Raw genomic sequence first — 15,496 nt, 5'->3', positions numbered from 1 at the left:
ATCACTTTCTGGTCTGGAGCACCCCAACTTGGGCCCCTAGCCGAGATAATATTAAGGTTGAAAGGGAATCTGGCAACAGCCTACTAGGTACCCGCCGCACAGGCGGTGGGGAGTTATTATGCCGGGTACTCCCTACTCTTTATTGCCGGCATGAAATGTGGGCGGTCTATCAAACGGTCGTACATAGATCACATGATAAGCTGTCGCCAAGACAGTGGACTTGCTGTGAATTGAGACTTGTTGAGACTTTATCACCTCAAGAGGCTGCCGTCGCTGCCCAACGCGGGATTACGTGCTCTTGTCACCATACCTATGAACGTCCATTGAGATTCAGAGCTAGCGGTAGTTACTTGGCTCACGCGGGCCTATCAGATAGGAAGACAACTAATCTTTTTTCAGATGATCGACATCACCACGGTCCACAGGTCGTGACCGCGAGACCACACAGTCACACTGCAAGAAACCGGAGATTCACCGCAACAGTTTTAATCTGGGCACAGCTTTCATATTCTATATACCCTGCATACGAGTCATCACGAAGCAGCGCTCCTTTCGCAAAGTAGTCAATATCATCCGTGGGGACACATCCATCAACTAAAAAACTAGCCAGCCTCACTGTCCAATGGATATTACCAAATAACTACATGGTAGTTAGTTAACTAGATGAAACTGGCAAAGCTTTATCTAATCATCAAATTGCGAGACCTTTTGATGAAAATGAGCCCATCGCGCAAAAGAACTGTCATGAGACTGCCGCTCTTATTACCCGAAGCCAGTCGTTCCCACGCCGGCACATGGTATGACGAGCTATGGCGATCGCGGGTAGAGTCAATCCCAAAGCTATTCAGTTCCGTGCCTGTGAAGCCGCGCTTGATATGAAGGCCATGGCACTGGCGAAAAGCTTGATGTGATGACCTCGGCTCCACCTGGGCAGATTGTCAAGACCAGACCATAGGTTGTTGCTTTTTGTTCGAGAATTTTGATACCCGCGATGAGGACGCTTATATAACGGGATGCTGGATTACCTAGCTGACTGGGTCCTTTTGCCCCTCCTCGTCGATCCCCGTTGCATTCTGTGGAACACACTTTCCAATGCTCAAACCCAGTGCGACATGAAGGGCTCATATATCTCTCAGAGGCAAATGGCGACCACAACTAGACCAATTCTTCGCTATCGCCCCGAGTCGACAAAAGCGGCACCAACATGGAAACCCAACGACCCGAGCAACATGATTTCGAGTCGCACATCGTCAAATTGCTGCAGCGGGAGCGCGGTATCAATCCTTCTTCGCTGCAGCATATTGCTCACGACGGTCGTCAAGGCATCCCACACATATTATCTTCAATCGCCGCCAGCCTCGAAGATGGCCAGAAACATGCAGAGGCAACAGCTCTAAAAGAAGCCCTGGAAAGGATTACTTCCAACAAGCAATTTGGGGGATTGGGCATCAGCATGTTGAACGTGGATCAACCGTGCGAACAGACGTAGACTACTCAAATTCTGCGTTCATAGTAGAAGCATTGCTACTATCATTGGAGTCGGAAAATCGTTCGCGAGACTTTCTGACAACCTCCTCAACACGCCTCAGCGGCAGGGGACCGATGACACTCGCACAAAAGATACTGGCACAACATTTTATCGGAAGAACATCAACAAGTGAGGAGCTGCGAGTGGGCGACGTCATTCGCGTGGGGCTGGACTGGGTTCTTTCGTCAGAGCTCTCATGGGCGGTTCGTACGAGGTGGAGATCAATGCGTGTGCATTGTGTTAGCTGACATTACGATAACAGACAATGTCCAGGGTTTATGAAAACGACCTACGTTCACCCGGTATATGGCGAAACGATCGGTTTTGGCTTGCAGCGGACCACGTTGTGCACCCTGCTGCAGCTAAAACAAGCAGCATGCGTGACTTAATCGACCGAGCTGAGAAAACGAAATCGGAATTCAAGATGACCGAGTACCAAGGCTTGAACTATACTATTATGCACACTGAGTTTGTCCGAGAGCGTGCGGAACCAGGCATGCTAGTCATCGGTGCGGACTCACACACCTGCTCCGGTGGTGCTGTCGGTTGCCTTGCAATTGGACTCGGCGGCGTTGACGTCCTGATGGGGCTCATCTTGGGAGAGACTTGGTTCAAGGTACCTGAGTCCATCCTGGTGGAGTTTCACGGACGGCCAGCCCCCGGAATCACTGGCAAAGAGGTGATCCTTCATATCTTGAAGGAACTAAAGAGAAACACGGTCGCGACAGACCGAATCGTCGAGTTCGGTGGAGAGGGTGCCAAATATTTGTCCTGCGATGCACGCTTCACGGTGTGTAACATGGCCACCGAGTTTGGCGCAATCTCGGGGATATTCATACCTGACTGTGTGACGATGGAATTTATCTCCAGGAGAAGATCAAGGCGTTATAGAAAGCATTCAATCTACTTTAGACCCGATGATGATGCTTATTATGCCGGAAAATATGTCGTCGATTTGTCGGTAGTCGAACCGACAATCGCCCTCTATCCCAGCCCAGATAATGTTGTGCCGGTAACACAACGAATCGGGATGCCACTGGATGGCGTGTTCATTGGAGCGTGCACAACGACGGAGGAGGAGCTCGTGCTAGGGGCTCTTGTGCTGAAGGTCGGATTGAACCAAGGCCTAAGAATTGTCCCAGGCAAGCGCCATTACGTGCCAGGCTCGTTGCCCATAGTCGCCAAACTCGAATCCTTAGGCCTCTTGGGAATCTATGCACAAGCGGGCTTTACCAGAGGACCCCCTGGTTGTTCGTATTGCCTTGGTCTATCTGTTGACCGAGCGGGGGAAGGAGAGACCTGGCTCAGTTCGCAGAATCGCAATTTCCAGAATCGTATGGGCAGAGGTAGGTAACTTACCTTCCTATTATGACTTTGAGGAAGTGCCGAAGTTGATGAAATCATAGGATCGCTTGGTCATTTGTCTTCCGCTGTTGTGTGTGCGGCATCTAGCTTCTGCATGTCAGTGACCGACCCGAGACCATTTATGCAGGATTTGGACTACGAGTTTCTGCAAATATATAAGGACAGAAGCTCTAATGCGTTGCTCTCTGACGTTTCTTACATGGAGCCTACTTTTCCTATATTACACAAAAGCAAACAAAGTGTCGCTTCTCTCATGGGCCACGAATTGAAAGACCCGGCTCCAGAGGATACCCCTCGGCCTGCACTACCTGTCATCAACAGCAAGATTGTGAGACTTGGAGGGTTTATTGATACTGATGCGGTGAGACCTATTTTTCACTACCCATTCCGTGCCTCGATCATAACATTTAGCTAACACCAAATCACCACAGCTTGCGCCAGGGCCGTCATTGACAAGCTGCGTGACAGACGAAGACTTTGGACGTCATGTTCTCGAATATACACGCCCTGACTTCCGGGGGAGGGTAAGGGGCGGACAACGGGTTGTCGTATCCGATCACGCATTTGGTTGTGGATCTAGCAGAGAAGCTGCCGTTTTAGCCCTGAAAGGTAAGCCCTGTGCGGAAACCTTCGAGCAAAAGAAATCATCAACAACCCCAATGGATAGACTGACGATTTGCACTATCTCAACTAGGTGTTGGAATCGAGGCAGTGATCGCTCGTTCTTTTGCCTTCATCTTCAACCGGAACATGAGAACCCTCGGTCTATTGGGATTCACTATTACGGATAATGCATTCTATGAAGCGCTTGCTGACGGAGATGCGATACATGTCGACGTTGTGAGGCAGATTGTTGTTGTTAATGGGAAGCAATTTGCGGTTAAACTAGGCAACATTGAACGAGAGCTCATTGCGAGACAGGGAGCTGTGGAAGGCTATAAACTGCTGGGTAGGGATCTGTGGGAGGAGATGACTACGAATAGCTCGAGCTCAAGCCAAGAGCCGCTAATTGGAATGCTTGAGGAGCCGAGTAATGGGCAGAATTTGGAATGGTAGATTCATCCGGACCACGAGAGCCAATTGCTGAACATGAAGATTCCGTTACTTCGATGGTGTTGACCTATACATGTAGTATTCTTTTCAACATGTTCCACAATGTTTCCTTGCTATGTATATATTCGTTCAGGAAACGCCGAGAGAAAGAATGGCGGCATTATCGTTCCTGTCCAGGTGAAGGGCCTCTATCATGAGCGCTTGCCTCCAGGTTGACGGGAATTGATATAGGCACCACACAATTTACTAATTAACTAACTAGTAAAACAGATGGTGCCTATATCAACTCCCCAGGTTGATGTGAGCCGTAAATGACCGCGAGAGGTAGAGGGAACAGGGTACAACTCGTCCGTACATAGCACCCTGGAGCTGGAACAGCTACAGCCTTTCAGGTTCACTTCGGCGGTCATCTTGTTTCCCTCCAGTAGAGGTATACGCCATAGCAGAGCTAAGCTGCAGGAATAGTCCATGAACATGCGTGCTTGCTTTGGGAACTGGCAGTGAACCAATGCCGTATCATCCGGGGCGGCTCCGGCAAAGGACGCGGAGGTATACTACCACGCTTGCAACATGATTTTCAAAAGGCCTCATCCTTGACGGTATAATAAACATCAATCGGCCAAAACAAAGTACCGCAGTATGGACGATCGATATCCATATGACCGAGGTCTAGGGGTCTCCATTCAGCAGCTATCCTTCACGCGAAATGAACTTGGCGAGGTGGTGGATAATGCCGAAGAGATTTACGATAACGAAGGCAAAGATCGGATGGGATATTGCTTACAAATGGGGCTTCAGAGACAGTAATGAACACGCTTCGGCTGGGGTTGAGGTGACACCGGCGGTACCTAGTTCGATGGAGGTTCGGGGATCCGTGATGGGGCCAAGCTTGATGTCACAGAGGTCGCAGCAGAAAGACGGCTGTCTTGGCTAGATATCAGCTGAGTGGGAGGATTCTCACATGTTGGGCAACGCGCGGCCGCGCCTTCCTCTTACACACTAAAATAGGGGCTCACACAGTACCGAAAGCGTCCATGGTACTCATGATGTACCGCCGACACCATTATCATGTAAGCAACGAACACAGAGAGAGTTAGTTACGGCCAGACGCAGAGATCGAAGCAGCGCAACGACGGCAGAAAGCCACTGGTCGAGAAGCACCATGTCAGGATTCAGGAATGGAGGGTGCCATCTGGTGCCCTTGACGTTTGTGCTCCACCCTCATCGGATCAACTCTCCTCCGAGGGATGTCGGCACACAAACCCCTGAATCCTCTTTCGTTAGATAGTCAGAATCAGCATCATTATTCTCATTCAGATTGGTCTTCTAGATTGGACATCTAATTCTGCTATCCTCGGTGTCAGTACACAGCCCGGTTTCGCTGTTGTATCCATTCTTTCACAGCCCCGGTTCTAGGCTGTCACGCCACCGTGCGAATGAGCGTGCCACAGTACAGGCATGATAGATTTGGTTGATGGTGTAGACGGCAGAACTGCCCCTAACCGGTCAATGAAAGCAACCATTAAGTCAAAACTGAGTGAAAACTGAGCCATGGAAGAGTCCAAGACTGAGTCAAGAGGTAACCCACCAATGAGCGTACAGGAAACGTGAGTGGAAACGGTGTTGGTGAATAGCCAGTCACAACAGCTGCATGAGTTCTGTTCACGACACAATGAAATCGTGAATCTACAACACCAGGTTACTGTAGTGATGGTAAATGATGAAAGTAGAATGAAGTACCTTATGCAATTGAAATAAAACCTAACCAGTGATACGTAACATCCGTGATTCATCAGGATCTAAAAAACGGTCTGAGCCTCGCTCTGGCTAACCTGTTCTAGGTGATGCACATCCAATGACTTAACCTCCTCGACCTGGCTCTCTGCGGGCACTTCTTTTGGATAGAAGTCGATCTTGCCACCAGCCTGAATGACCCCTTCCCGATCTAACTGAGAACGAGCACGAGTATAGGGATCCAATTTCCAGTAGTTGACGCGTAGTCGCTCAGCCAGATAGGCCCTTTCGCTTTCGCTGGACTGGAGTTTGGTTGGGTCGTTCGCTTTAGCAGCATCAATCCAAGCTGCAGTGGCAGCCAAGAATTCATCGCCAATGGACCGACGCTCGGCTTTCAGCGCATCCCGAGTCACTGTATCGTTCATCTTTGGGTTCTCGTCGGGACGAGGCTCCACAAATTCATATGTCCACTTCTCATCGCCACCCACTTCTTCCACAATCTGGTCCCGAGCAATTAACTTGTCGAGGTCGTCCACATTATTGGTGAATTGAACCTTGGCTGCAATCTCAGGCACCATCCAGCCTCGTATCAGTCTCCAAATGCCTAGATAGATTGCATCGTTAGTCAATCAACAGAGTTGTGGAATATATGAATAAAACAGGGACTGATACGCCGAGCGTGGCTCTGGCGACGGCACAAGATAGGACGAACTCACCTGAGAACACCCACGGGGCATTGTGGAAAATCATGACACCCAACGTTTCGGGATAGTAGGCTTCGAAAGATTTCAGAATGAACTTAACGACCGGATATTCCTATAACATGGGATTGTCAACCAAAGAAAAGGAAACTAGCCTGCTGTGCGGAAGAGTGAGCCACATACCATATTGGACAACGCGAAGCCCGTCAGGTCGAATACAATAGCCTATCACGAGTCAACCACGCGTTATAACATAGCCTCGGCCTGGCAAGATACTCACTGCTGTCTCAACGGGAGGCACCAATACCATGCGTATTGTTTCAATCGCATGGACGACGTATCGTTCGAGGGACTCGTCAGTCTGGGCCCCTGGTTGATGCCGGCGGGCCCTTATCACCGCCACAGGACGACCGGTCCGATCAACACCATGCACGTAACTCTTGCCCATGCGCATCTGCGACAAGAAGTCAATTCCGGCTTTCTGTTCGCTTGGGCTAGATTTGTTTTCAATCTGCTGGAGGGCATGAAGTTCTCCCTTTGCCATGACATCTTCATCAACCTTTGCCTCCTTGACTCGCCAAACAACGGTATTGATCATCATGGCAAAGGCCTTGGGCACATCCCATTTGCGAGCACGGAGGTAGCGCAGGAGCAGGGAATCAGGGTGTTCATGTTTCATGAAGTCCAGCACTCCCGTCTGCAACTCAGCCCCTGAGAGCTGGGAGAGGAGCTTCTTGACGGCGTCGCATTCTGGGGCACCTGCGCCCATCTCCCCAAGGTATTTCAGAATATGTTGTTGGTAAGGCGTAGTGGATGCGGCGATGGTCCCGGAGACATTGCTCTGTGCGCGACCCAGAAGCGAGCGTCGTTTTTGTACTGGAGCCGGGCTGGCAGGCTCATTCGATGGTTCATTGCTCAAGGAGGACTCGCCTGCCTTGATGAGAACAGACCACAGCTTCTGTAAGCTTGCCTCCTGGTCCTTGTTGAGATTGCCCAGGTAGCCAGGCTTTGGTCCGTTGGCAGCCATGACTACAATCAGGGACACTTTGGTGAAAATTGTTAAGGGGAAAAGTTGTTGGATTTGGAGATAGACACAAGAGAAGATGAGATTCACGGTGCCAACACAGTAGTTAAAAGAGAATCGCGGGGCAGAAGTTATAAATATTGCTCCCTATGGTGATCTTCATGCACAGTGTGAAAGCCCCTCATTCGCATTCCCCGGACCCTGCCTCGGTCTTAGCGAAATATTGGGGAAATATTGGGGAATGGTCAATGCGGGCCCCTTTCTTAGGGCCGGAGTAAATGTCGATCATCATGTCACTCACAGTGAATTGACAAGTAACGGGCCAGATATCCCACCAGTTCCCCCTGAAGTTTAGGTGTGCATGCAAGCAGAAAGCCTCGGGTCCTCGGTCGCACGTTTTTCCCAGCCCATGTGGGAACCGCTGGAGGTTTGGTGGCGCCTCACGACTTTTAGATGTTCAACGAGACTATCAACTGATAGGTTAAGGCTAAGAGTTCCTCCCGCTAGTTATTTCAGAATGGCAAGTGTTAACTCTTACCATATGGGCTTCCATTGTTCATGAACGTCTTTGTAGGACGGGCATTGCACGGAGTATATCCATAGTATCTATATTTTTGACTTGAACACGTTCCTGAGGTATTTTAAGGTAGATCCACTGATCCCCCAACTAGGTGCTCACCAAACAGTTTGGGAAACTAGTCCTGTCCTAAAGCCATGAAGATATTTGGATACCCCTCTCGTGTGCATGACCGTGCGTATTTCTCGGACCTCTGCCGATCACTTCCTCCTATCCCAGGTTTGATTCATCATGATTCGTGACCGAGTTGGATCAGAAAGGGTAAAAATGCGATGTACATCGATGGGAATGGACAACGTCTGCATTATGAGCCTGTCACAGTCAAACGTTAAATAGCGATTCCCAGGCGCCGAGCGGACACTAGGCTGTAGTATGCGTCTGGGGTCAGTGGTTCACCCTGGGGTCCGGGTTCCAAAACGACGATCTTGCACAAATGGAAATTTGCGATATGACCTGTGGCTACCAAGCGCGGGGTCATACTAGAATACATCGGTGTGATAGTGGGTGTGAATGTCGATCATGAGGGGTTTGATTGCCATTTGAAACATCTTCCATTAGAATGGGGTCTACCGTCTAGATATCTCTCCAGGCCATAAGCCATGCCTTCTACACAGTACGTCCCAAATATTCATCGCCATCTAATACTCTCGTATCTTTGGTGAACAGCGACGAGGAAGTGTGATCCAGTCATTACTACTTAGGTCATGGAGCCAGCATGTCTATCACAGGACTCATGTTCAAATAGCATTTCACTTCAACCGTCGAGCCCTGGAGATGTTTGTCATAGGCCTTACCCACAACTTTTCAAGCTTTTTGTCGAAGCCGAGATCGCATCAGGAACGGAGTGTCAGATAGGGGGAAAGGACTGGGCCTGACTCCACTGGAAATCCCCCGAGCGCAATATCGACGGGGTCTGATTGGCACACGCTTATCTGCCAAGACTTGCCATTCTTAGCATCTCAGAACCTTATTACAGGTATTATCTACGCCGCGTACTCCGTATGGTGACGGGAGGGCAGGGCAAAGCCTGCCTAGGTGCCCAACATGTGATTATTAAGACCAGAAGAGGCCCGATGTGAGGAGGACTTGTTCAGGATCTTTCCCACTCTCTCTTCTTTTCTCATTTCATTATCAAAATATCTACATTTCATGAATTCATCCAGGTTCGGTATCAATTTAACCGACTAGCGGGGAGTGTAGTCCCACTAGCAACAGTTGAGAGGATCTGATTGGCAGAGAGGAAAATAAACTAGGAGAAAATCGAGAGATGGGCCAATTTCCTGCGGTCCAGGAATTGCTTATCTTTCGGTTATCTTTGGTGTGCCGCGTATACGAAGACTAGCGACTCTACGAAAGGCGAGCTGGGGTTTTTTCTCATATAAGCAGTAGTAATCCCCGCCCTTGTATGTAACCTAATTAAAGCAATCCGTGAATTTTGGCCATGTCGAACGCAGAAGTCGAGTCAGGGCAGCGGGCCCCAAAACAACATGTTACGACCACTATCGCAAGTGTAGACATCGATCCTCAAGCGGAGCGTGCTTTGGTCTGGAAGTTTGACCTTCGTCTACTTCCGGTGTTGGCAATCATGTACCTCTTTAACAGCTTAGATAAGTCCAATTTGGGCAACGCAAAGACTGCAGGACTCGAAGGTATTCCCCCCACCCCCACTAGTGGAACTTGTGGAACTTGTGAATAGGGCAGAGTGATTTTGACGCAACGTGCAATTGCAGAGACACTTTCATTGAAGGGCAATCAGTACAACCTGCTCCTCAGCATCTTCTTCATTCCCTATGTCTTGACTGCACCTTTCCTAGGCCTTTTGGGAAAGAGGTATGGGCCAAACATTGTGCTTCCTGGAATGATGCTTGCCTTCGGAATCTGTACCATTCTGGTCGTTGCCGTGTTCAACTTCGGTGGTCTTCTCGCTATCAGGTGGTTCTTAGGCATGGCGGAAAGTGCATTTTTCCCGTTAGTGATCTACTACCAAACGACGTAATACCTATACCCCGCCATCTCGAAAATATAAGCGAAGCTAATTTAAACCCAGGTTCTATCGTCGCGGTGAGTTGGCTCGCCGATTGGCCATTTTCTATGCCGCTCAAACCATTGCCTCTGCCTTCTCTGGTCTCTTGGCCTTTGGAATTTTTCGCATCAATTCGGGTCCATTGGCTCCGTGGCGATATCTCTTTCTGATCGAGGGCGGTGGAACCGTCATCTTTGCACTCTTCGCACTTTGGTACCTGCCTCGGTCGGCCTCAGAGGCAGCGTTTCTTACTCCTCAGGAGAAGGAGCTCGCATATCTTCGACTGCAAATTGATAGTTCTTCCGTGGTCAATGAGAAACTCGATATCCGGGATGCATTTCGTGTGTTTAAGCATGGGACCAGCTGGGTAGTCCTGGCCATCCAGGTTTGCCTCGGCGTTCCATTGCAGTCTGTCCAGCTGTTCCTTCCAGTCATTATTCAGCGTCTGGGATATAGCACTGTCAAGACTAACCTATACACTGTCGCCCCCAACATCTCAGGGGCCGCCGTTCTTCTCATCCTGGCCTTTGGCAGTGACTGGACGAGATGGAGATTTCCATTCATTGCCCTTGGATTCTTGTTCACGTTTGTGGGATTTGTGATTTACGCGACCATCGACGTCCAGGAGGATCTAGCTCTTGCCTATTTCGCTTCCTTCCTGATGACCTGGTCAGTATCTTCTATTTATCTCATGGCATCCCCCTACTAACTGCCTACCTTAGGGGCACCTCTGCTCCTTCTGTATTGCTAGATGCTTGGTATAATAACAATACTGCTAACGAAGGACGCCGAGTGGTTTTGACAAGCATTGCTGTCCCATTAGCCAACTTGATGGGGGTGGTCAGCTCTAATATATTCCGGACGCAGGATGCACCGAAGTACTTTCCAGCTTTGATCACCACGGCGGCATTTGGGGCAGTCGGCATAATCTTGACACTCTCGCTCGGGGCTTGGATGATGGCCGACAACACGAAGAGAGACCGACTGCAGGGAGTTCACGTCAAGGCAAGGGATATTCCTACGGAATTACTTCAGGACGGGCCGGCCTGTGAGAACTTCCGGTGGTTTTATTGATTGTGTTAATGATCACGATGACTTTAGAAGTCACCATGTACAGAGTAGACATGATCTACATACGTCAACGTGCATTACGTCCCGGTAGTGGCTAATTTTAGGCGGGTCAGGGCTGGAGTGGGGTTTCCCGTCATTCAGGTGACGTCATATCCAAAAGCCCCCGATCGATCGATGCGATGACGTCTGGAAAATCAAAAATCATCTGGGCAGTTGGAGAGAATAAAGCCGGTTCATATTCCATCGTCGACACTTTGACGATGTCGACCTGTAAATATTGATTTGATTCTCAACCTTCAATCCTCTTCAATTGAGACAACGCGGGCAAACTTCGTTATGCCTGTAAGCGGGCGTCTCCAGTCACATTATAGACCAGCGCAAGAGCGCGACTTTCACAAGTAAGACGTGCTCGTCGGACCACATTGGTGCTCCAAGTCCAAAATGCGATTCGTGATGAAAGTTGGCTGACCTTTCTTTCGCATACAGATACGTCCCGAGCGACCATTCCGCCTCGCAGTATGCGCCGTTCGATCATGCCGGCCGCGAGACCTTCGTCCCACAGGCATCTCGCGATTCAGCCTTGAATTCCTTTGCTCAGCTAGGCACTTTTCGACTCGGAACCGAGCGCGCTTTGATCTCCCTTTTTGATCGCACACATCAGCACATCATCGCAGAAGCCACCCCTTCTTTAAGTCTGATCGGTGGCAATATGCAAGATGACCGGGACAGGTTACGACTCGGATGTTGCGTCCTTCCCAAGGACAGAGGATTCTGTCATCACGTGGAGGGGTTGCCGTCTGAGCATTACAACGAACACGATAAAGTGGTTGAATTGGGCTACTTGGTGGTGAACGATGTGAGCAAGGACGAGCACTTCAGACCCCAAAATCTCCTTGACGCACTGTCCGACGTGCGCTTCTATGCGGCTGTGCCGATTGTGAGCCCACGGGGTTCCATCATTGGTGCATACTGCGTGATGGACAGTAAGCCAAGGACAGAGGCCCTCAACCAGAATGATTTGCGATTTATGAAGGACATGGCCGCGACTGTGATGGAGCACTTGGTACTGGAACACTCCAGGCGCAAGAATAACCAGGCTGAACTAATGATTGTCGGCCTTGGCAGCTTTGTTGAGGGCCGATCCACCCTTCGGCATTCGTGGCGAGAAGCCAATGCGCAATACGCTGCCTCTGAGCAATCTGGAGAGACGACAGAAGGGCAGTTGGATATCCAGCAACAAGATTTACAACGCCTGAGCGAAGACGAAACCGAAGGGAAGCACGCGGCTGCCAAGCCCACCAGACGCCTTTCAAATGGCGCAAGGTCGCGCTCAAACAACAGGGCCCCGGAGGCCCAACGCGCGGAAGAACCAGAAAGGGAGGCATCGAACGAAAAGGTTCAAGTTGTTCGCAGTGTTCTCGCAGGCGAACAATTAGACGATGATACATTCGCGAACAGTGTGAAAAAGATATTCTCTCGTGCGGCAAATCTGATTAGAGAGTCGATCAGAGCGGAGGGTGTTTTGTTCCTTGATGCGAACCGCGAGCGCTTCGGCAGCCTTGTCAAACAGAACACCCGCAAAGTTTCTGGGCCAATTTCCAAAGAACCGGCATCAAGCGGTGACGACAGCAGCGAGTCAACTAATTCGTCCAAACACAACTTATCTGACGGTGACACCGACGGCACACGTGCAAGTGAATGCCTGGGGTATTCGAGCTCAAGAATGTCTAGCATCAACGACAAGACTAGAGCTGCCTCAGCGGTTGTGGTACCAGAATCGCTCTTCACCTCGCTCATTCGGCGATATCCTCGGGGGAAGATCTTCACCTACAACGCTGACGGTTCCGTTTCGGAGAACAGCGACAGCGCGCGAATGCCGCCGTCTCGACCCGAGCCCGGGACCCGAAGCACTGAACCAGGCACCGATGATCAACGTCCAGCAAACAAAGAGCGACGCAAGCCCACTTTCCAGAAGGACGCGAATGATTTGATCAAATTATTCCCGGGTGCCAGGAACATCCTTCTGCTGCCTATTTGGGATTCCGACAAGGATAGATGGTTTGCCGGAACGCTGGTGTGGACGAAAGATCCGGAGCATATATTCACATTCGAGAATGAGCTGGCCTATATCTCTGCTTTTACGAACAGCATCATGGCAGAGGTCCGTCGAGTCGACGTGGAGCTTGCAGAAAAGGCTAAAACCAATGTGGTCAGCAGCATCACCCATGAGCTTCGGAATCCACTCCACGGCATTTTGGGCACGGCAGATATCTTGAGTGACACGGCTATGAATGCTCTGCAGCATGGAATGGTACACACCATCGAATCCTGTGGTCGCACTCTGCTGGACACTATCAACAACTTGCTTGATCTCACCTTCATTTCCAAGTATCAAAAGAGACAGCCCAGTCGGAAGAGCAGGCGAGGAAAGAAGGCATCGGCCAGTCCTGCCCCATCAAAAGACTTCGATCGCGCGCGAACGAAAGATGGAGATGGCGGAGGCAACCTTTCGTCTACGCATGTTGAGTTGGATATCATACTCGAGGAGGTTGCAGAATGTGTGTTTGCCGGATACAGTTTCTATACCCACCCAGAGGCGCCACCGCCTGCCTTGACTGATTCTTCTTCACGATGGGCCGGCCCTGCCAGCAAAGACGATCAAGTTGGTCCGCGCGCAAGCCACGTCACGATCATCTTCGATATTCAGCCGAACACCAAATGGGACTTCAACACACACGCCGGTGCATGGCGACGTATCCTCATGAACGTTTTTGGCAATTCCCTGAAATATACTCCTTCGGGGTATATTTATCTTGGCTTAAGTTCGGTTCCACGCGACTCTGGATCCTCCAAGGAGTCGTCCGAGAAAGAGGAGCAAGAATTCGAAGTCATCCTGACAGTGAGGGACACTGGACAAGGCATCGGTCCGCAATTTTTGCAAGATGGCCTTTTCACCCCATTTTCACAGGAAAACCCGCTTGCCTCTGGAAGCGGACTTGGATTGAGCATCGTTCGGCAGGCTGTTTCATTCCTCGGCGGTTCGATCGAGATTGAGTCGACCCAAGGTGTTGGAACTACCCTTACTATTCGCACACCACTTATGCGGTCGTCGGATGACTCGGATGCCGCGTCTTCGAGCTCTGTGTTCAGTTCCCTGCAAAGTCACACACAGGGAAAGACGATTGGATTCCTTGGCTTTGGCTCGTCTCTTCGCTCCCAACGAGATAAAACCCTGTATTCATCTTTGGAGCGTCTGTGCCACGACTGGTTCGGCATGGAAGCGACCAATGTGACGCCCAAAGGGAACGAGAATGAGCGATACGATTTCTACCTGGCTGTGCAGACAGAGCTGGACTGTGAGGATACACAGGGAAGAGACCTGTTCGGTCTCAGTCAATATCTCGTCAACAGAGACGGTTCATCCGCACCTGTTGTTGTTATTTGCCAATCCCCGGAGGAAGCTCACAGAATGTTTGTTACAGCGCAGAACCGTGACGAGAGCTCTCACTTTGAATTTATTAGCCAACCATGTGGGCCTCGCAAGTTAGCACGTGCGTTGGACATCTGTATCAAAAGGCAGCTTGATCAGCCCTCTGGACAAGGCAGTACGGATGCGCCCACACGATGGGTGGAAATGCCTCAGTCTTCCCGCCTTCCAGTCGACGTTGCGCCCAGTTATGCGCCCAAAGAGAGAGTCAAAATCAGCAAGCGCCCGACGGCCGATACAATGGGGACCCCCGAACACGAAAGCGGTCGAGCTCCGCCATATGAGCGCACACTAGAAGAACGTCCACGTCCAAGCTCGCAGGATGCAATGCCCTCCACGTCACCCAGGGAAATCAACAATGAGTCAGAGCCATGTGTCTTATTAGTGGATGACAATCAACTCAACCTCCAATTGCTATGTGCCTACACCAAGGGCAAACATCCATACACCACGGCTCGCAATGGAGCAGAAGCAGTCGAGTTGTATAAGGCCCATCCCGGTAAATTCCGGATCGTTATAATCGGTATGTGCAAGCCTCGCTTCTTGGGACCTCCCTTTCCATTGTTTCCCGGATTGGTTCCATCATCTTCCAGGAAGTACTGACGAGACCAGATATCTCAATGCCGGTTATGAACGGCTTCCAAGCTTCCCAGGAAATCCGCCGGCTAGAGAAAGAGCACCGAGCAGGCATGTCGAAATCTGCGCAGCAAACGTCGCCGAAAACATTCATCGCCGCATTAACTGGACTTGATAGTCCTGATGCTCAGAAGGAGGCCTTTGGGTCTGGCATCGACACATTTCTTATCAAGCCTGTTAAGAAGGCAGAGTTGCTGGAGATCCTGAAGCGGATGAAGAATTAGCTTAACACATAGATAACTAGAACGCTACCTAGGTATACGCAGTAGAATTGTGATTATTTTTGGTCTCCGAAAA

At 50.3% G+C, this 15,496-nt stretch overlaps 4 protein-coding genes across 4 annotated transcripts; 3 read left to right on the top strand and 1 right to left on the bottom strand.

Moving 5' to 3' along the window:
• Positions 1–1,204: 1,204 nt before the first annotated feature.
• Positions 1,205–3,949, top strand: N7515_007613 (uncharacterized protein; the record flags this gene model as incomplete). Its single annotated transcript, XM_056668357.1, has 7 exons — positions 1,205–1,473; positions 1,517–1,657; positions 1,718–1,756; positions 1,802–2,874; positions 2,935–3,254; positions 3,325–3,502; positions 3,588–3,949. The coding sequence occupies 7 exons, from the start codon at positions 1,205–1,207 to the stop codon at positions 3,947–3,949; spliced, it is 2,382 nt and encodes a 793-aa protein (XP_056521953.1).
• Positions 3,950–5,745: 1,796 nt separating this feature from the next.
• On the bottom strand, positions 5,746–7,408 carry N7515_007612 (CRAL-TRIO domain-containing protein; the record flags this gene model as incomplete). Its single annotated transcript, XM_056668356.1, has 4 exons — positions 5,746–6,284; positions 6,397–6,496; positions 6,565–6,606; positions 6,662–7,408. The coding sequence occupies 4 exons, from the start codon at positions 7,406–7,408 to the stop codon at positions 5,746–5,748; spliced, it is 1,428 nt and encodes a 475-aa protein (XP_056521952.1).
• A 2,015-nt stretch (positions 7,409–9,423) lies between these two features.
• N7515_007611 (putative MFS transporter) lies at positions 9,424–11,079 on the top strand (the record flags this gene model as incomplete). The annotated part of the gene is made up of 4 exons (XM_056668355.1): positions 9,424–9,631; positions 9,713–9,974; positions 10,030–10,674; positions 10,728–11,079. 4 exons carry the CDS (start codon positions 9,424–9,426, stop codon positions 11,077–11,079), a joined length of 1,467 nt encoding a protein of 488 aa, XP_056521951.1.
• A 333-nt stretch (positions 11,080–11,412) lies between these two features.
• Positions 11,413–15,423, top strand: N7515_007610 (hybrid sensor histidine kinase/response regulator; the record flags this gene model as incomplete). Its single annotated transcript, XM_056668354.1, has 3 exons — positions 11,413–11,474; positions 11,563–15,086; positions 15,161–15,423. 3 exons carry the CDS (start codon positions 11,413–11,415, stop codon positions 15,421–15,423), a joined length of 3,849 nt encoding a protein of 1,282 aa, XP_056521950.1.
• Between the last annotated feature and the right edge of the window lie 73 nt (positions 15,424–15,496).

This window comes from Penicillium bovifimosum (assembly GCF_028826915.1).
Source record: "Penicillium bovifimosum strain IBT 22155 chromosome Unknown utg000005l_segment0_segment0, whole genome shotgun sequence".
NCBI classification, from domain to species: Eukaryota; Fungi; Ascomycota; class Eurotiomycetes; order Eurotiales; family Aspergillaceae; genus Penicillium; species Penicillium bovifimosum.
The sequence above is the reverse complement of the archived record's forward strand: the minus strand, read 5'-3'. Positions and strand labels throughout refer to the sequence as shown.